Source organism: Phaenicophaeus curvirostris, chromosome 1 (assembly GCF_032191515.1).
Source record: "Phaenicophaeus curvirostris isolate KB17595 chromosome 1, BPBGC_Pcur_1.0, whole genome shotgun sequence".
In the NCBI taxonomy this organism is placed as follows: Eukaryota; Metazoa; Chordata; class Aves; order Cuculiformes; family Cuculidae; genus Phaenicophaeus; species Phaenicophaeus curvirostris.
Window position 1 is genome coordinate 165,645,291 of NC_091392.1, and position 21,074 is coordinate 165,666,364.

At 40.1% G+C, this 21,074-nt stretch overlaps 1 protein-coding gene across 15 annotated transcripts in view; it reads right to left on the bottom strand.

Moving 5' to 3' along the window:
* Window positions 1-21,074, bottom strand: part of LMO7 (LIM domain 7) — a 144,319-nt gene that overhangs the window by 97,672 nt on the left and 25,573 nt on the right. For all 15 annotated transcript variants that reach the window (XM_069880170.1, XM_069880157.1, XM_069880140.1 and 12 more), the window contains exons 2-3: window positions 5,001-5,071; window positions 1,413-1,482 (exon numbers count right to left, since the gene is read on the bottom strand). In XM_069880170.1, the coding sequence (XP_069736271.1) occupies window positions 1,413-1,482; window positions 5,001-5,071 (141 nt within the window). The remainder of the gene's footprint in view (window positions 1-1,412; window positions 1,483-5,000; window positions 5,072-21,074) is intronic.

The window sequence follows — 21,074 nt, forward strand, 5'->3', positions numbered from 1 at the left end:
CTGGTTTGGATCAAATGGTTAATTCATGGGCCATTTAGGCAATCAAACTGCCAATGGATAACTGTGCTGCCCTCTTCAGAATTATTTTGGTTTAATTTGAATTCTTTTTGGATTCCTCACAGGAAAAGAATGTGCAGCACTTGTTATTTTGCAAGCATAATACCCTGAGCTTTTCTGGGACAAAGGCAACTAATACTTTCTACATTCATTTGGTGTGGAAATGCATGTTGTCAGCTTGTGCAATAACATATGGCAAGTTGACTACATTTCTTCTCTAACGAGATACACAGCTGACCAGCAAAAGCAGACATTTTGTTGGCTCATCCCATTAAAAGGTATAAATACAAGTATCTAGAGATGTCTTCTGTTCTACTCCTACTAAGAAGTGAGGTAACTTAGCTAATGTTGAGATGGAATGTTTACCATAAAATAGGATCCTCCATTTATTACAGGAATCACACCTATGTCTTTGTTCACCTTGAGTCTTTTAAGATAAGACCAACAGTTCTGGTGACAGGACTAAGTGACCTAGATATCCTAGTGACATGAAGAGCCAACAAGGCTTTTGTAGGAAAAAATTATGAAGAAAAAATTATCTCTGGAAGTGTTCAAGACCAGGTTGGGGGAGGCTTTGAGCAATCTGATCCAGTGGAAGGCGACCCTGCCATGGAAGTGGATGATCTTTGAGGTCCCTTCCAACTCAAACTGTTCTATGATTCTACGAAAAATTATTTTGTTTACCCACAAAAGTTTTCTGATGCTAAATGGCTACAAAATTTATCCTACAGTCTCTGGCCAACAAATTTGCCAGACAGCATACAGGAAATCTTTTAAATTTCTGTGAAAATAATTACATGTATCTCTCCCCTTTCCCCCTCCAACAAAGTGATTTACAGTAAAAACATTGGCAAGTCCCTCAGCTGAAACCTTAAGAGAGATCTTTGCATCATCAGAGTTATTTTAATGGAACCTAAGCTTTGTTGTGGGCAGGGAAAAGCAGACACTAAAAATACTCATGTTACACAGATTTCCAAGTCCCTCCCTTCCCTAATACAGGGACCTCTGAAGTGGCTTGAGAACATAAAATCGGATGGTGACTTTTAAATAAAGTTAAGTAACTCTACAGGTTTGTGCACAGGAGCTGTCAGTGCTTGGTATAGCTAGGGATGATGCTTCATGCAGTGACAAGCTGATTAATGTTACAGATTCAAATCACAGAACAGGTAGCCTCTGTGGTCTAAAACAACATACAAATGGTACTATTTTAAACAAAAACAGAAACAGAACTAAAGTTCTGAAAACTTAAGTGTTTGTATGAAGTCCCTGTAAAAACAACAGGCTGGAGAACACTCATTAAAACCAAACATAATTTGGTATCTACCCCACATATTTGATTTGATATCATGACTTACCAAGCCAGCTATTGGAGTTGACAGACGATTGATCTTCTTAATGACTCCAGGTTTGATCTTGTTAATCAAGCTGAAAAGAAATCATATGATTTTCTGTTACATAATCAACTATTTAGCAGGAGCATCAGCGCTAATTAAGAAATACTTGGCATGTATTCCGAACTTATATGATTTGTACCAAGTAAATTTGAGCATATTAATGCTCCTTGATTTTGTTTTCAATCAGTTTTTCAAGAAATGACAAGCTGTGACAGAGTGTAGAAGCAAAAGTGGGACAAATCACACACAAAATAGATTTCCAAGAAAGGCGAAGTCAGAAAGAAGATAAGAAAACGCCTGGGTAAGCATAGGCAGAAATAGATGCGTTTCTACTACATGGATAGATGTTAAATCAGATTCAAATTTCCCATTTAAAGATTTTCTTCACATGAAAAGTTCTGATGCAGAAGATGGCAAAAACATCTGAACATTCAGTGTGAAAGCACTGACACTGCTATAAGCACAAGAAATCAACTCAGTCTTCATAACGCTATCAAGCCCAGTACAACACATGCAACAACCATTTTTGGTACATGTAACTTACACATGCAAGTCATTTTTAGTGTCAGTCCTAAGAGACTAGCACCTATCAACTCTGACATTATATAATACTCATAATTAAACTGAGAAGATAGGACAGACTAACGCATCACTGTTGGGTACGCAAGCCCAAATGCACACATTATCCTGCAGTAAGGATGAGGCACAAGATTCGTTGCACATTCATACTTAGGTTTTCAGTCACAGAGATAGGGAAATACTGTGGTTCACCAAATAACACACTAGACCACAGGATCAACATAGAAAAGGGACCTGAGGACACCCTGCAAAATTCATCTGCTTATATACTTTTGAAGATTTTGGACTTGCTCTCCCTTCTTATTGTTGCTTGCCTGGCCAGTCCCTTTACCCCACAAAGCATTAGTTAGATTTTGTGATCTACCCACATCCATGCAGAGTCAGGACCCAGAGTTTAAAACTCTCTGAGGTAAAAGTCAATTTTTGCTCAAGCAGCAAATTTATTTGGAAAGTAACAAAAAGAACTAAGTTTACCTATACATACTAGAAGAGAGGAGAGATTTCTAAGTGCCTGTAGAAGAAATAGCAGGTCCTGAGATTTTTCAGCTGCTTTAAGTTATCTAGTAAACAAAATGCATTTGATGAATTTGCCACAAAGAACAGAAGTAGTGATTTGTTGAGCCCTAATTTATTTATTTATTTCATTTTCCAAGTTTTTATTTGTTTTATTATACTTCAGAACATGAAGTAACATGTGATAGGGAAAACTTCCTTCCTTCAACCTAAGCACAGAAAATAAGGTATATTTTAAAAGGCTTTATTTGTCAACTACCGATCAGTTGGTCAGGAGGCACACTTGGTCATTAATAAGACAAACCAACTAGATTGATATAGGAATACAGGGTGTAAGTACAGGTCTTACCTGCAATAGTTTAAATCAAAAAGATGCCATCTCCAGAAACAATAAATATGTGAACATTAAACTAAATTGTCACAGGTAAACCAAGGAAATGAGCACTGTCATATCTAGTTTGTCTCCACTATTTACAATCTTGCTGTAAAGCTGACTTTGGTGAAGACTGGACACCTGAAAACCTTTTCCCATCTTGCTCCTCTCCTTTTCCACAAAAATCACTTCTCCTTGTACATGAAGTATGTGAAGTTTAAAACTATGATACAGGAGGGCAACTATATGATTTAGTGCAACATGATGAGGTACCTTTTGCAGTAAAGAAAGTTGTGTGGCTCATAAGGCAAGCTGTTCAGCTGAAGGAATTACAGCTTGTTTTTCTTGCATGTGGCTATGGATTACAGATAAATTCAACTGATTTGCATTTGGCAGATGAAAACTCATTCTTATGCCAAATAAGTGTTAACAACAAAGATATCAGAGGATTAGAATACATCAGCTCACTACCAGTTCTTAAAGATACTATTTCAAAGTTACAGCTGAATACAATACACACATCCCACTAAATACATACCTGAAGAAATATCTTATTATTAAAAGTATAAACTATCTTTAATACCACAGTCTGGTTAACATTTGATTATGCAAGAAATGGAAATACACTGCCTGTCGCTACATTATTCAGTCTTTAAAAATTAATCAGCTCCCTCATATCACAAAAATAACTGCAGAAGCAACTAGCAAGATAGACTGAATGGGCAAACGGGCCAAAGAGAAAAACAGTGACAAGGACAGAAAACAGTAATATTCACAGAAGGGAAATAAAATGTAGAAATACTACCCTTTCACACTTGCTTTGATATTTTTGATATATAACAAGAGAAAAAATATCAGAACCTCTATAAATATTTTCTAAAAGTTCGCTCTGCTGAACTGATTAAAGAGTAGCTCCAAGATGAGAGATTTTTTTCATATGTCCCAGGTAGTCCACCAATGAGACTTACTGGCATTCTAATGACATTTACATCTGCCTTTCCTTAAAACTTATGGCATTAGCACAACTTCCAGTCCTGGAAACCTGTTCTACTAAGTACAAAACCAATTATGTATATGTGGAAGAGACCTGACAAGCGGACTTCTTACACCTCTGAGTCAGTCTAGCAACGAAACCAGACAAGTCCTATTATTGCCAAACCTATAATATAAAAGCACAAGGAAGCTTTTCAGAGAAAGCACTCCAGAAAAAGCTGATGTCAGTTTGTTGTTGGAAGCAATAACTAAGTCAATCCAGACAGTACTGAAACCTGGATTTCATGTGCACACACGTGACAGAAGATATACAATACGATAAAGAAAATTTCTTTGGTAGGAATAGGTAGCTTTCAGGATTTAGAAAACAACCAGCACACAGTTTACAATAGTTTTCATGGGCAAGTGGGGATAGAGGACAAAAACCTGGGGATATACGGATAATTGAACGCCTTGTTCTCAGCCATGGCAACATCACTCTGCAGAAGCTGAAGAGAAAGCCCAGTGATATCATGAGCATTACAATCAATAAAACCAATTAAATGGCCAGAGGATCAGCATGACCCTCTTGCTAATGCATGAAGACGCATGTACGACAACACATGAAACAGATCCTGTGAATTAATATATAACAGCCTAAAAGGAGATTGTAGCAAGGTGGGTGCTGGTCTCTTCTCTCAAGTAACAAGGGAGAGGATGAGAGCAAATGGCCTCAAGTTGCACCAGGGAAAGTTTAGATTGGATTTTGGGAAAAATGCCTTTACTGAAAGAGTAGTGAAGCATTGGAAGAGGCTGCCCAGGGAAGTGGTGGAGTCTCCACCCCTGGAGGTATTCAAAAACCATACGGCCGCGGCACTTTAGGGCATGGTTTGGTAGGCACAGTAGTGTTGGGATGACAGTTGGACTTAGAGATCTTTTCCAACCTTAATGATTCTAAGATGTTTGAAAGCTGTTCTACCTTCCTACAGCAAACAAAAAATAATTACTTATTAGAAAATATTTTAGGTACTTAAAAAAATTCAGAGGTCAGCAAAGAAAGGGCATACTGACATTAACCTGAAGGATTTTCACATTGGTAGGTCAATACTTACTCACACAACAGGACTCCATTTTCCAGAGCTGCTCGAAAGTCTTTGGTTCCAAAGCCTTTCCCAGTAACTGTCTATAAAAAATAAGAATTGGGATTTAATTGGACACACACAAAATCAGGAGTAGCAGGAGTATCTAAGAAGTACTTAAAAAAACCAAAACAAAACCACAAAACACACCATAAAAAGCTCTTTTCAATTCAACAAAGTTTATAGTATCTATTATTCTATATTTTCAAATAAGAAATTTCTTATTTCAAAAGTAACAAGTATTTAAAAATACAGTTCTTTATGCCTCAAAAGAAGCAAAATCCAACATCTTTCCAACACCTTCATACAGTTTCCTCTAGCGTAAATCACTCTTCAGCTAAATTCTGTGGGAATACTTCTTGCTTTCTAAAGTAATACCAGCTACACTGAAAAAAATAAAATAAAATTTGAATAAAATAAATTTGAAACAGAAGTGCAAAAGAGAGAAAGTCTTTTATCTCCTACTTCGTATTATAGCATGCACATTCACGATATCCAACATAAATTACTTCAATAGGGTTTTTTTTCCCCTGACACTTGCACCTAAGGCTGTGTGACTGAAGAACCACGCCGGCAAGCCTATATTACCACATGCACATTGATTCCCATTACAAGTGATAGGAGTACTCTAATGGGGTTACTTTTTATATCCAGAGTGAAAAACAGTGAACAATACCTTATTAAGAACTTAAGATACCTAATGCCAAAAGCATCACCTACCAAGCTGTTTTCCATAAAAAACTCCCACATTTGCTTCTGACATTAACTCCCTCCATCTCAAACGAGACCATCAAAGTAGCACCTTCAAGTCTAAATTCATTTGGATTCTTCCTACCAGAACCCTCCTTCACCCATATTCCTGGAAGAGATGAAATTTTTGCAGGTTTCTTATAAGCACCCAGATTAATAACCCACACAAACATCAGAAAAGGAGGCAATATTCCTAAAGGGTTTTGTCCCAGTTGGGTCTAGAAATCAAACACTGTGAAGGTTATTTATTTGTGCTTAGAGGTCACTAGATACAGCCAATAGCTAATTACTAACCTCCCTTTGGAGACCCTGACCATTTCCACTGCTGCACAGGACTTCAGGCACACAATTACAAGTGCTGTGGAACCTGCATGCATCCAGACCAAAGCTACTGGTTCCCACAGTAATTAAGGAATTCCTTAGTGAAACAAATAAGTTGTGTTTGGTGAAAGACTAAGGAGAGGACGTAGCTATCTGAAGAGCTGTTACATTACCATCCTATAATTTTTTCCCAAACTGCAAAAGGAATTTATACTGAGACCAGAAATGCTGGAATATAAGTAAGCAGTTTTTATGGAAGTTATTTTTTAATTAAAAAGCTGTAACTTCAGTCTCCCTATTAAGAACATATTTGCTCAGAGAAGTTGTGATTACCCCAGCCCTGGAGGTGTTCAAGGCCAGGTTGGATGGGGCTTTGACCAACCTGATCTAATGGAAGGTATCCCTGCCCATGGCAGGGGGGTTGGAACTAGATTATCCTTAAGGTCCTTTCCAACCCAAACCATTCTATGACTCCACGTTAAAAAAAAAAAGTGTATATATATATAAAAACCTCACTTAAGTTTTTTTTTCTAGGATTTAACAAATAAGGTGAGAGAAAGAATTATGACAAACCAACTCAAAATAACAAAAATGTCAACATTTGAGGGTGCAGGGAAGGAAAGAGAATCAACCCCAAAAGTTTCAACAACAAAGGATGACAGTCATTCCCCTGGGAAAACTTCATTTTAATAGAACAACCCTTTAATGGTCTGTTCTTACTGAAGAGTAGGTGTTGCATCTTAGCAATGTCATTTTCAAAAATAATTTCAAAACACAGCTTCTGGAAATCACGCTAATCTCAAATGAAATACAGCCTTTTGCTTCCAAAATGGTATAGAAACCTCTTGTATTGAGTGATAATAATTTTGAGGAAACTAGCCAATGTAACGTAACAGCAGTGAAAGTTTGAATATAAATATTTGTGTTTCCTAGGTAATATGGAATATGCATTATAAATTAAGTCAATTAAGTCCTGCATTCGGCAAGGTAGAAACTTGACGTCTGCATGTCATACAGCAGAACTGTACTGGGACAGGGGTTATAAGACAGAAGTCTAGCTCTATATTTATGTTTCAAACTACAATCTGTTCTTTAAGTCCAAACATTATCCTCGTCCTGGAGTCATCGCTGACATCTACAGGACTAGACAGTAAAAATGTTTGGTTTAATATAGACAGTCAGTGTTAAGCCATGCATGCAATAGACGGTTAGATATTCACTTCACCTAGAATTGGGCCCATTCTAAACCTGCAATGTCTTATACATCTGCAGACAACCTTCACAACGAAATTTCTTTTTAAAAAAATATTCCTAGAACTGCAGCTAAGGAGATTGCTCCTCAAAAAAATCATTCGCAATAAGTCAAGGTGCCTGTGTCAACAAAGGCTTCAGCATAGCCACTCCAGAACAAGGGCCACACCGTAGTGCATAATTACATTTTCATGGTGCACGTTGTCGTGTTTCCCATAAAAAAAAAAAACAAAACAAAAAAACACCTCAGCCTCTGAAATGGTGTGTGAACACTTCTGACTGCCACAAAGTCTTCAGGCACGTGATCTTGGGTAATTATAAAGTATCCTTGAACAACAAGAGTCCAAGTTGACTACAAGGCTGTAAATGCTATTAAGACTTGCAGACCTCTTAAAATTACACTAGAGGACATTACACTGGAAGCGTTTCGACTAAGTTGTTTGTGCAGCCGCTGTGGCAATCAACACCTATTTGATACACAGGATGGAGCTGTCAGACATACCTTGTGGCCTACAGAATGATGACTGTATGCTTTGCTGCCATTAAAATAAAAGCAGGAGTACTGCTAAGCTACATTTCATTAATATGGACTTCTCAAGGATAACTAATAATTAAGTAATTAAAAGGTATTCTCAAGGAACAATTTAACACTAGTGGCTTGAAACCAACATTTTCCAAGTTGCACAACACCTTGAATTTGTTGATGTCACAAAAATAAGTACTCCATTTTAAACCAAGCTTTCAGACAGAGACAGAGGACTTTTCTCACCACAGAGTTTCATCCAGCTTAAACTCTCTGCAAGGCACTAAGCTCAGCTGTAACTATTATAGCAACTGGGTATCATTAAAAAAAAAAATGGATAGCCACAACTGGCTCAGAGTTCCCTGACTTTTAAGAACCTGAGTAAGACAGTGAATCCCACCCTGAGCTATTACACCTTCAAACAATGCCTATGATTTGTGAGTCATTACTTATTCATTAAAACTGGTTATACTGGGTGTGGTGCTGTTATGTAATGGGCATAATTGATTTTGAACAATTTTTCAACCACCTAGGCCATGTGAGCCACCAAATAAAGGAAATATCTTGCAAATGTGATTTTTATCCATGTTTGAACAACATCTCTTTTCAAATTATGTATCTTTCCTTCATTCAGTTGCATGTATTCTGCTTCTTTCTCTGCTTTTTGGTAGAAAGAGCAATGACATAATTAATGGCTATATTATAAAAAACACAATTAATTGCTGCTATAAAACAGGTTGATTTTATTTTTGTAAGAGAGCATCCCCTAAAACTTCGGTAACTTGAAAGTGCCACATGCAAGCAATTTACTTCAAACAGTATGCAAACTGAGTCTTTACTTAAATTCAGACATTGAAAAATGCTTACACACACATTCACACGCAGAAGGCTACTTTAATTTCACATTTGCCGTGACTTCTGTAGAAGGAGGCAAATCAAGAAGCAATAACCAAAGATCAACTGCTCTGAAGATAACATGACATCAAAATCATGATGGACTGAATGAAAAGCACAAGGCACAGAAGAACATGCTAATTATACAACTCAGTATCAAAATTAACATTCAGTACCCTTCTTTGGTTTGTCCTACTAAAGGTCAAACATAATTGATCATAATAGGCACTCTTTTCCTTGAAAATTGTTAAAAATTAAAAGATTTTTCAGTGTTAAAAAAAAACCTAAGGGAGTTCATGTCGAGTTGCGTGCACGGTCTGCCCTTTAGCAGAAAGGCAGCTCTGCCGCAGGATGGTAGACATTTTCCAGCGGGTTGGTTTCCCATACATACCACCACATGCAACTCAAACTGCAGTGGACTGGCAAGTTTCTCAATTTGACTTGGCTATGGTGGAGACACCAAAAATAGACTTTCCTCATCCAATACAAGACTTGCACCATATTCAGAAGCATGCTGGCTAAGTGACTCTTCATCACAAAGGCAGTAGCTGCTCAGAAACAAGAAGGCAGCATCACATCCAGCCTGTGACCTGAACAATGCCTTGCTGCAGGAACCAGGTACTCACCATTCAGCCAGCTCAGCATTTCATGCTGGCCAGCCCTGCTTTCTTCATCACATCCAGCTGAAAGAGGATAGACCTAGATTAGATATTGGGAAGAAATTTTTTACTGACACTGGTGAGGCACTTTGGACAACCTGTTCCAGAAGTCATAGATGCCTAATCCCTGGAGGTGTTCAAGGCCAGGCTGGATGGAGCTTTGAGAAACCTTATCCAGTGGAAGGTTTTGGTGACCATGACAGGGAGCTTGAACCACATGATCTTTAAGGTTTCTTCCAACCCAAACCATTCCATGATTCAGGGCTCCTCTTCCACCACTCCCAGGATATCTCAAACTATGCAAGGATAACACACACTGATTTGAGAGAAATGCTAACTGCACAGACATAAAGCACACAGCTCTTGATGTAGGGTTGTAGGTGAGGAATAGAAGACTGAAGAAAGATACTGAACTACACATGATAGCAACAGTCCTAATGCAGGCTCGTGCAAGACTCATGGAGCAAGCAGTTAATCAGACAGCAACCTCAAGAATACTACTTTGATTTATGAGCTTCAGGTCCCCAGCTAAGCCTGCAGCAAGAAAAGCCAATGCTCTCTTTTCTGATGCTGCAAAGAGGACTGCTTGTGTACTATAGGGAATTGGGGCAAGTAACACCAAACTGACACTATCGTACCATTCCCAGTACAAAATTTCAGCTACATCTGCCAGTTTCTGTCACAGTGCCTGCCTTGGCAGATCACCCCACATAAACATTAATGTCTGAATACCTTGCTAATGGCCCTCTACCCCAGTTACCAAAAATCTGGATCAGACTACATGACAAACGGCTCCCTCCTTACATAATCCCAGCTTTACATATCTCTATTTACAGCAGTCTCTTGGCTCTAACCGCCCCCATGCAATATATCACTCCAGAACAGTACTGTTACTGTAAGATGCACAAGGAGATATCTGCTACACCCACAGCCAACAAGCAAGTGTTCAAGACACTCCCAATGCTCTGGCATCTGTATGGTCTAGCAGGGCCTGGAAGTCCATTCATTACACATTTTTATACAGTATTTTGAGTCCACCGCATTTTATACACAGCTGTCAGTAACATGCTCTACCTCAGCTTGACAGATTTTATCTCTTCGGATTTGCCCTGAAGGAAAAGCAACATCAAAAAGCTACACAAAAGCAATAGGGTTTTTCCCCTCCTTCTCCAGTGTTCCTGGAGGAACTGGTGGCTCTCCCGGACTGCGACAACGAGCAGCTGCTTTGTGGAACATTTCTGATGCAGCACCCAAAGTCCTGCCTCCCCCTTTCATGGCTATTTGAATGGTTTATGCAGTAGCTGTCAACAAAATGCCGCTATTACACTTTGGAGTAAGGAGTTGGTGGTGTTCGGCCTTTGCGGACTTCCCATCCAGATTTCTCTTCCCCCCTTCATTGAATTTATTTAAAGGAGCAAAACAAAACAAAACAACAAACAAACAAAAAATCCCTCACTCTAGCACAGCCACCATTTGCTTAATTAGTCAACTGATTTGTCCAAACCCCTCCCCCGAGGCCCAAACCCCTCTACCAAGATGGTAGGAACTATACTCAGAGGGTTGCTACACGCACCCAAGTGACAAAATCAGGCTGGCCACCAGCAGGGTAAGAAAGCCCTTTACCATTGCAGCAAACAGCCCGATCACAGGAGTTACTAGCTTTCTCTAAGTCAAGTGGTGGAGAAGACTGTCTCATTTCTGAAGCAAGCAAGATCAACCTCCCTGAGTCTTGGCCTCTGGAAAGATGTACAGAAAGAGTGAGCACGCTTATCTTCCAGTCATGGGAGAATGGTACTGGCATTTGATCTCTGGCAGCAGGAGGGACACCAGGTCTAAAGCAGCCAAGGTCAGAGAGAACCTTGCTGCTATCTTCCCTTCCAATGACAATTTAATTCACGGTCCAACAAACTCCTTAGAGGTCAACAAGTGTTCAAGAAGCTGGTATCCACAGCGGCTTTCCAAGTCAGCTGTCCAGCAATGAAATTACAACACTGCCCAGCCTAACAGCTTCACACAATTCAAGAGCAATGCCTGGATTTCTACAATAGGAAGCCACTCATTTCAAGTCCTTGAGCCTCATTGTTGAAACCCACGACAGGCACAGTTCCACTGAGGAGAAGAGCTAGTGTGGCTAGAAATAAGAAGGAAAACATCTACCAAGAAACCTGCTATATAAAACTTAACTGCGCAGCAGAAATAAGGAGGCTGAAGAAGATGAGTGGCACTGACACATCAGAAGGCTGGCAAGCCATCCAGAGGGACCTGGACAAGCTGCAGAAGTGGGCCTGTGTGAACCTCATGAGGTTCAAAAGGCTCAAGTACAAGATCATACACCTGGATGGGGACAATCTTCAGTTTCAATACAGGCTGGAAGATGGTGTGATTGAGAGCAGCCCTGTGGGGAAGGACCTGGGGGCACTGATGGATGAAAAGCTATACATGAGTCAACAATGTGCACTTGCAGCCCAGAAGGCAAACCGTATCTTAGGCTGCATCAGAAGAAGTGTGGCTAGCAGGCTGAGGGAGGCAATTTCACCAATCTACTTGGCTCTCATGAGACCTCACCTGAATACTGCGTTGAGCTCTGGAGTCATCAGCACAGAAGGACATTGATCTGTTGGAGCAGGTCCAGAGGAAGGCCACAAAAACGAACTGAGGGCTGGAGCACCTCCCATGCACAGACAGGCTGAGAAACTTGGAGTTGTTCAGCCTGGAGAAGAGAAGGCTGTGGGGAGACCTTATAGAGGCCTTATAGTACTTAAAGAGGGTCTGCAGTAAAGGTGGGGACAAACTTTTTAACAAGGCCTATTGTGACAGTACAAGGAGTAATGGTTTCAAACTAAGAGGATAGATTTAGAAGAAGATTTTTTTTTCCCCCCAGTGTGAGTGGTGAAACACTGGTTGCCCAGGGAGGTAATGGAGGCCCAATCCCTGGAAACATTCAAGGTCAGATTGGATAAGGCTCTGAACAACCTCATCTAGATGAACATGTCTCAGCTCACTGCAAGGAGGGGTGAACTATGTGACCTGTAAACGTCCCTTCCATCGCAAACCATTCTACAATTCCATGATTTCTGCCATTGATTACTTATGCTGGTCCACATATATGTCCCTCTTCATATCCATATGACTTCTGCTCTTCAACTGGAACAATTCCTGCTGTATTGTTCAATACTAAGTTGTGCTTTTCTGTTTAACCCCATACCCCAAATCCCTGGGCATCATTTCATTTCAGAGGATGTGGAAATTTTTCAGTCTTCAGCCAAAACTGCCTTTGATTACAAACCAGAACAAACATTTATAAAAGGAAATGAGTGATTATTGAGAAACTCTTACTGTTATTTTCTATCATCAACATAATGATGGGGTCTTATTGTGGTATGGGTTCTGGACAGACATGCCAAGACTTCTGAAATAACATACAACTACATTTTCACAAAAGATAAAAAAAAAAAAAAGAATAAGGGGTAAGCAAAGAGGCACACAATTACTGGTGTGGTAGGTGCGAGAAACACAGATCTCTGCTCATCAGCTGCTTATGCTTTTTCAAACTCTTCTGTCAAATTATATATAAAAACACAATCTGAAGGACAGACATGAAGCATTTCTTCCAATATTTAAGGAAAATCCTGACTTAAGGGAACAATACTGCAGAAAGAGCAAGGATAAACATTTGGGATCAATCCATTCAGTCAAGCTTCCCCACACCTGCAAACAAGATAATCCCCCAAAACAGCAAGATTAATAAGCCTCCTGTTGTTTATACTGATGACAGGCATCACATTAAGAAAATCAACATACATTTTGTCTGATAAAAAATGTCTTGCTGCTTATGCAAGTTCAGAGGAGGCCATGGAGATGATCAGAGGGCTGGAACACCTCACATATGAGGACAGAGAGAGAGGTGGGATCGTTCAGCCTGGAGAAGAGAAGGCTCCAGGGAGACCTTACAGCAGCCTTTTAGTACTTAAAGGGGGCATGCAGGAATGATGGAGATGGGCTTTTTACCGGGGAGTACACAGTGATAGGACAATGGAGAACATTTTCAAGCTGAAAGAGGGGGGATTTAGATGAGGAGAGCAACCATATCCTGGGCTGCATCAAAAGAAGCATGGCCAGTAGGTCGAGGGAGGTGATTCTGCCCCTCTACTCTGCTTTTGTTAGACCTCACCTGGACTATTGTGTCCAGTTCTAGAATCCTCAACATAAGAAGAATATGGAACTGTTAGAACAGGTCCAGAGGAGCGCTATGAAGACTATTAGAGGGCTGGAGCACCTCTGCTATGATGACAAGCAGAGAGAGTTGGTGTTCTTCAGTTTGGATAAGAGAAAGCTCGGGGAGACCTTATAGCAGCCTTCTTGAAGGGGGCGTACAAGAAAGCTGGGGAGGGACTTTTTACAAGGGCATGTCATGATAGGACAAAGGAGAATGGCTATAAATTGGAGATGGGAAGATTTAGACTAGACATTGGGAAGAAATTAATCACAATGAGGGTGGTGAGACACTGGAATAGGTTTCCCAGGGAGGTATTGGAGGCCTCATTGCTGGAAACATTCAAGGTCAGGTTGAATGGGGGCCTTGAGCACTCTGATTCAGTGGAAGGTGTCCCTGCCCATGGCAGGGGGCTGGAATTGGATGATCTTTAAGGTCCCTTCCAACGCAAAACACTGACTCTGATTCACTTTCTCATGTGTATTTTTAACTAATAGAAGTGATTACTTCTGCACTTTCCCAAAACAACAGAAGAGTTAAGACAAGTTTTATATTTGCTAGCTAAGCTCCATACTACTTCAGCAGTCAGTGGTAAAAGAAGGGTAGCAGTAGGTGCCTTAACCATAAACATTCCTAATTAGGCAGAGGAAAGGACAAAATCATCATGAAAAAACTAAAGTCTAAATATTCAGTTCACCCCTGAAAGAAGATACTAACCACTGAATTCCTTAAATATGAAAAAAAAAAAAAAAAAGAAGGTTGATCAAAAGTTGTTTTTCCCAAGTAATTTGCAGTATAATGGTGGTGTACCAGAGCTGGGTGTTTGCCACATGGGGAAGAAGGAAAAAAAAAAAAAAAAGAGAAAGAGAGAGAAGAAGAAAAGGTTCAATACACCCAGAGAATGAGGAATATGAAGGAATAATTTTAGAAAAAGCCATTAGCTGAGATAATCCAGAGAAGTTCTTGATACCCCATCCCTGAAGGTATTCAAAGCCAGGCTGGGGCTTTGAGCAACCTGATCCAGTGGAAGGTGTCCCTGCCCATGGCAAGGGAGGTGGCACTGGATGGACTTTAAAGTCTCTTCCAACCCAAATCATTCTATGATTTCAAGAAGTGATAAGCAGAGGTTCCAGTTTTACTGCTTAGATATCTTTTGATGCCCATGTTTTGTAATGCATGTGCTCTCATGATAGGCAAATTTTGAACCTGCCCTTCGTGGAAGTCAGTCACTCTATACACCATTTCTTAATCTTTTTCCTAAAACATTTACCTCTTCAGCCCCTCACTGGCTGTTGTTACCTGACCTCTAGCTGTTAACACCTTTTCAAGATGGGGAATAAGTGATCAAGAGATAAAGTAATCTGTGTGTACCCGTCTCTCAGCTGGACTCCTACACAGTGTCCACTCAAGTCATACAAAAAGGTTGCCCTGAACAAGAAATTAGTATGCTCTCAACATTTTCCTTAGGAGATTGAAATTAAAAGAAGATATTAAAATGAAGAAATTAAAAGAAATTAAAAGAAGAATAGCAGCAACAACACAGTTTCGAAAAAAAGGACTTGCAATAAGACTTAAACACCACAGACAGAAGGTTATGTAGGGATGGCTGAGCAGTCCAGTCACAAAAGAAGACCATGATCTTCCTGAAATGGCACCAGAGCCTCCTTTCCCACTCTTCCCCATGCTTATGTGAAGGGTCTGCATTTAGAAGGTGTCCTGTGATTATCCAGACTATTTTGTGCTTTAGTATTATAGAACCATTAAGGTTGGAAAAGACCTCTAAGATCATTCAGTCCAACCATCAGCCCTGAGCCACCATGCTTGCTGAACCATGTCCTGAAGTGCCACCTCTACACGATTTTTGAACACCTTCAAGGATGGAGACTCCACTTCTCCAGACTAAACAATCCCAGGTCCCTCAGCCACTCCTTGTAAGATTTGTTCTCCAGCCCCTTCACCAACTTCATTGCCCTTCTCTGGACATGATCCAGGAACTCAGTGTCTTTCCTGCAGTGAGAGGCCCAAAACTGAACATAGGATCCAAGGTGTAGTCTCACCAGCACCAAATACAGGGGCACAACCACTTCTCTACACGTGCTGGCCACCTGAGCACACTGCTGGCTCATGTTCAGCCAGTTGTCAACAAATATCCCCAGGGTCCTTTTCCACTGGCAGCTTTCCACTCACTCTTCCAAGCCTGGAGCATTGCATGGGGCTGCTGTGACTCAAGTGCAGTACCCAAAGTATAGTACTAAAAATGAAGCTGAATATATAGAATATAGTTTACAGGAAACAGTACTACATTTAATATAATATATAGAATTTAATCCTAAAAATGAAAAAATATCCCCACATAACTCTCTCACACATCCCCACCACCACTCCCCTGCCCCCAGATGACAATGACAGTTGAGCCAGGGGTTCCAAGCATTGGAGAAGGGCACCGCAGGGCTGAAGCTACAGCACGCTAGAGACGAGACAGAGATAACATTAGGACTTTTTGCAGATTCTTGAGAGGCTTAACATACCCAAAGATCCAGTGACTCAGCACTCTGACAGCCAGGCAGTATGTGACTGATGGGATGGGCAGCCATGCAACCTCACAAAGAACTTCAAGTTCAGACAACAGTAAACAAAAAAAACACCTCAAAAACCGCTATGCAAAATCTGTCTGGACTATTGCTTTTGCTAAAGAAGGAAAATGAAGTTTAAGACAGCTGCAGCACTCTAGTTTCAAGTGAACAAGAAAAAGACAAATTATTTCTACAAGTTTAATTAAAAGAGGTATTGCTTGAAAGATTAACAGATAAAATGCTAGTGATACTAAAATCACATTTGTCTAGGGCAAATGTCAAGAAAGGATTAAAAGTAAATACAAACTTGAACATGTTTGCTATAGAGGTACTAAAATCACATTTGTCTAACATTTTTATCTATTATTGTGTTTAGTATTTTAAACGATGCCTCTACTTCACTGTAATTGAATCTTTAAATATTTTGTTCATTTAGAGCAAAAGATAAGTGTGAGCTATAAAAAGCCTTTTGATGTTTGTATTTTCTAAGCTTACAGCTCAATTTTACTACTACTGTAATTCCAGGATGAAGAGTATATTTGCAAGTTTCAATACAGGCTGCAGTTAACTAGCATTTATTTTTTTCAGGGAGGACCTTAAAGAAAAAATATATTTGCTTATGCAGATGAAGAAAAATATGCTACAACTCTGCTGCTACTTGCAAGCAAGTCCTTCTTGGGATTATTTATGCAAGTGGCAGAAAGCTACAGAGATTATGAATGTAACGGCCAAAACCAGAGCAAGCTCTGCCCTAGATTAGAGTTCTCACAGAATCATAAAATGATTTGGGTCAGAAGGGACCTTAAAGATCATTCAATTCCAACTCTCTGCCAAGGGGAGAAAAATCTTCCACTGGATCAGTTTGCTCAAAGACTCATCCAGCCTGGCCTTGAACACCACTGGGGATGGGGCATCTTCTCTGGGCAACCTGTGCCAGTGCCTCACCACCCTCAGAGGAAAAATTTCTTCCTAATATTTAAACTAAAACTCCCCTCTTTCAGCTTAAAAATATTTGCCCTTGTCCTATCCCCGGACTCCCTGATAAAGGGCCCCTCCTCAGCCTCCCTGTGGGCCTCCTTTACATACTGGAAGGCTGGTATAACATTTCCTAGGAGCCTTCTCTTCTATAGGGTAAATGAGCCCAGTTCTTATAAATTGACTACCTTGCTCCTATTTAATACTTAGACTTCTCATATATTTCAAATACAGATTGTTTTCCAGAGGGCAGTGTCAGTGTTTGAGTGAGGGATCTAACTGCAAGGTCTTGAAGCTACATTCTGCAGGAGGAGGAAAAAAAAGACATAAAATAAAAGAATTTGCACAGAAGAGGGAAATATTTTAGATCCAATTGCTTGAGAAACGTTTAGTGAGGTTATTCATGCATGGAAGCCATTTCTTGTTATTACTGGAGATCGGTCAGGTTTTTTTCTAATGGTTTAGCCTTTACTGGAAGCAGTACTTTGAGCAGCATACACACCAGGATGCAGTTTGAGTCAGCTTCAGCTAAAAACGTTCACCAACAGACCTCCTTTCTCTCTCATGCATCCACCCACATGTGCATACACAGGATTTGGGGGACTAACAGCCTTTTAACCATATCTTCCCTCCTGTCCCCACATCCCCTGCCTTTTCCGTCTCTTACACCCACAGGCTTCCAACCCATTTCACCAGGTTTACTTAACTCATTAACAAGGCAACAGATGGACAGCAAGCAATGAAATCTGGTGGAAACGAACACTTAACAGGGTCAAAAGACATGGTAAAGGCAATTAGTGTCACGTAGAGAGTCTGGAAAAACAGTCATGACACCACCTCCCACTACACGGCGTCACTTGTCACCAATTGCAGTGCTTAAATTACATCATTTAGCAATTTCAATATTGTCTAGCAACAGTTGTGTAGAAACAAGCTATCAGGTGGAAGTCACTGAAGTCAATGTTGACTTCAGCTGTAGAAATATTATGTTCTTCTCTGGAGTTAAAATAATTCAGAGGGAAGGATCAGCTTAAGAGAACTCCACTGACAGGATCTGCACAAATCAAAATAAAAGCAAGACTGTAAAGCTCTTCAATACTGGTATGTTTAGCAGCTGGTGGGTTTTTTTAAAAAAAAATTTCAGTTTTAATGAATAAGAGCAAATAAGCAGTAAAAGAAGCTATATAGAAATGAGACATCAAGAGAAATATTTTGGGGTTTGGGGCTTTTTTTAGGAATTTTTACAATTTTAAATGTAAAGGAACATAACATTCAAATTATTATATTGGAATATTTGAAATGCACTGCGCATGCACCAAGTTGCTAAGCAAAGAGCAAGACCTCTGAAGGCTCCGCTTCCCAAGGCTCATAGCAATTTACTGCACTACAGGTGACGAGCATCTATATTACAGTGCTGAATGGCAGAGGACATTGCCACTGCCACGCAGCACCATCTAATGAGGGATGCCAGGTACGACATATGACCAGAGGCTCTGCACTTACACTAGTCCCTCTCCCTGGCAGGAGATGAAAGAAATTGCATCTGGCAAAGAAATTAAATAATTGCAGTCAGAGGAAGAAGGATGGCTAAGGAGGAAATTGAAGTCCAAGGGAGCCACAAAAGGATGGCATGCATTTGAAAAGATGACAGGAGCACAACTAGAAGAGGCAGAATATCAGTCTGGGCAAAGGAATAAGGAAGTTTAGGCTCAGTAAGTTTTGCTGACCGACTCTTGACTGTGATTAGGTTTTTGAGGAGCTGTAAAAGAGGAATGCTGCCCTTTTAAAGGATTTAAATGTAAAGGAATACTTGATGAACATACAGCAAGTTACTGAAGTGTCTTTATACTTGGAGAACTCTGATATAAACATGCTTCTGTGCTTAATCATAGAGCTTTCAGCTTTTCAGAGGATCCTATTCCAGTTACGCCTCCTTCACAACCCTTCTGTCATCTTGCAGTAGACATGCTTCCACCCTGAACAGCAGCCCATGCTACTCACCCATTATTAGTAATTATAAATATTTTGCCCCTAAGATGTAACTCCTTTACTGTTTAAGATGCATTTGCCTTTACAAAATAAAACATCATTCAGAGAATCATAGAATGTGTTGGGTTGGAAGGGACCTTGAAGATAATCCAGTCCCAACCCTCCTGCCATGGGCAGGGCCACCTTCCACTGGATCAAGTTGCTCAAAACCTCATCCAGCCTGGCCTTCAACACCTCCAGGGATGAGGCATCCACAACTTCTCTGGGCAACCTGTTACAGAGTCTCACAGGAAAACAAATTCTTCCTAACATCTAATCTATATCTCCCCTCTTTCTGCTTAAAACCATTAACTCCCATCCTATCCCTACACTCCCTGACAAAAGGTTGCTAGCATAAACTGGGGAACAGTCTACCATTGACCTCAAAATAAGTACTTCACTCTACTTGAAGAGGACACTAAAAGGTCCCTCTTTATGTATTGCCCATCATCTGTCTTTCCCATCTGAACATTGTGGTCTAGTTATTTGATTATTTAAGCCAAATAAACCATTATCAAACTCTTACTCTCCAGGGAACTCTTCTGCTTCCTTCACAAAGTCACACATAGAGAAGTGTTTGCAGCTAAGTCACAGGCATAACTGTGCACTTGAATTGAAGAATCCGGGTCAAGAGCAAGGACAAAAGATTATGGTCCGTAAGGGAAGCCACAAGTAATAACAGTTGTTATTCCAAACTCTTTGAACACTTTCCTCTTCCTATCTTCCCTCTTTGACATCGCCACTCACCACTAATTCTGATCCAGGGTGAGCATCGATATGCCCCAATCACTGCTCAACCACCTCCAGCCATTTTATTGCTCCTCTGCAAATGTAGCTTTATCCATTTAATAATTTAATAACTTGAAGAGCCAAACTGGTTTGACAGAGCTCCTCACCTGGGTGTGCGAAAAGGAGCCCAAGATAAGACTGACTGTCATGGCAACTAGACAGAGTTGCTACGTACACTGTGCAGAGGTAGGATTTAATTACTAGTTGAAAGCAACCAACCTCCCCCTTATTGCAGAAGGGAATTATAATTCAATTATATTTATTATGACATCCTTGCAGAAATGTTCATGACCTTCTGTAAACAATTCCATGTCCTGCAAGGAACAGGCATAAATTTACCCCAGTTTCCACATTCAGCCCATCCCACAGTTTCCATATTCAACCCATTGAGCATTTAAAATTAGAATCCTCAAAATCCATGAAATTGAACACATTTTTTTAATGAAGATTCCATGTCACTGAAAAATAGAATTTATTTTCCCTTGGGGGGGGAAGAAAAAAATGGATAGAGAACAGTATATCAAAGACTTTATCTGCATATGGCTGATACACCCTTTCTCCAAGAGACACACTGACCTGAAGTCCTGTGTAGAAAAACCAGAGCAGTTCCAGCCTGTAGCGGGCTGGTTCAAATATTTTCACATAACCTTCCCTAAAGATACAGCCACAGTGATTAAAAAAAACCTCCCAAAGACACACACAAGAAAAGCACCAAGAGGCAAGCAGACACATTATACCAGAAAATGCTTTATGTTCTATCTTCAATTCAGAGCCATAAAACCAGTCTTGGATGACTGCTCCAATACATTTGTTTAGTAGGATAATGCTCATACCTCATAACCACAGAAAAGATGCACTTTTTTGACTACAGATACATGTACTTTGGGATATTTTTGTCTCTAGCTTTCTTTTGTCTTTAAAAATAACAATGCATTAAATGGAGAAATATTATCCACAGTTCTTCATGGACAGATAATATCTCCATCCTGGAAGACTGAGATTTTCTTTTACTGCAGGCAAGATGCCTCAGGCATTTCAGGTTCAAGCCACAGTCATTTCTATGACCAGCTG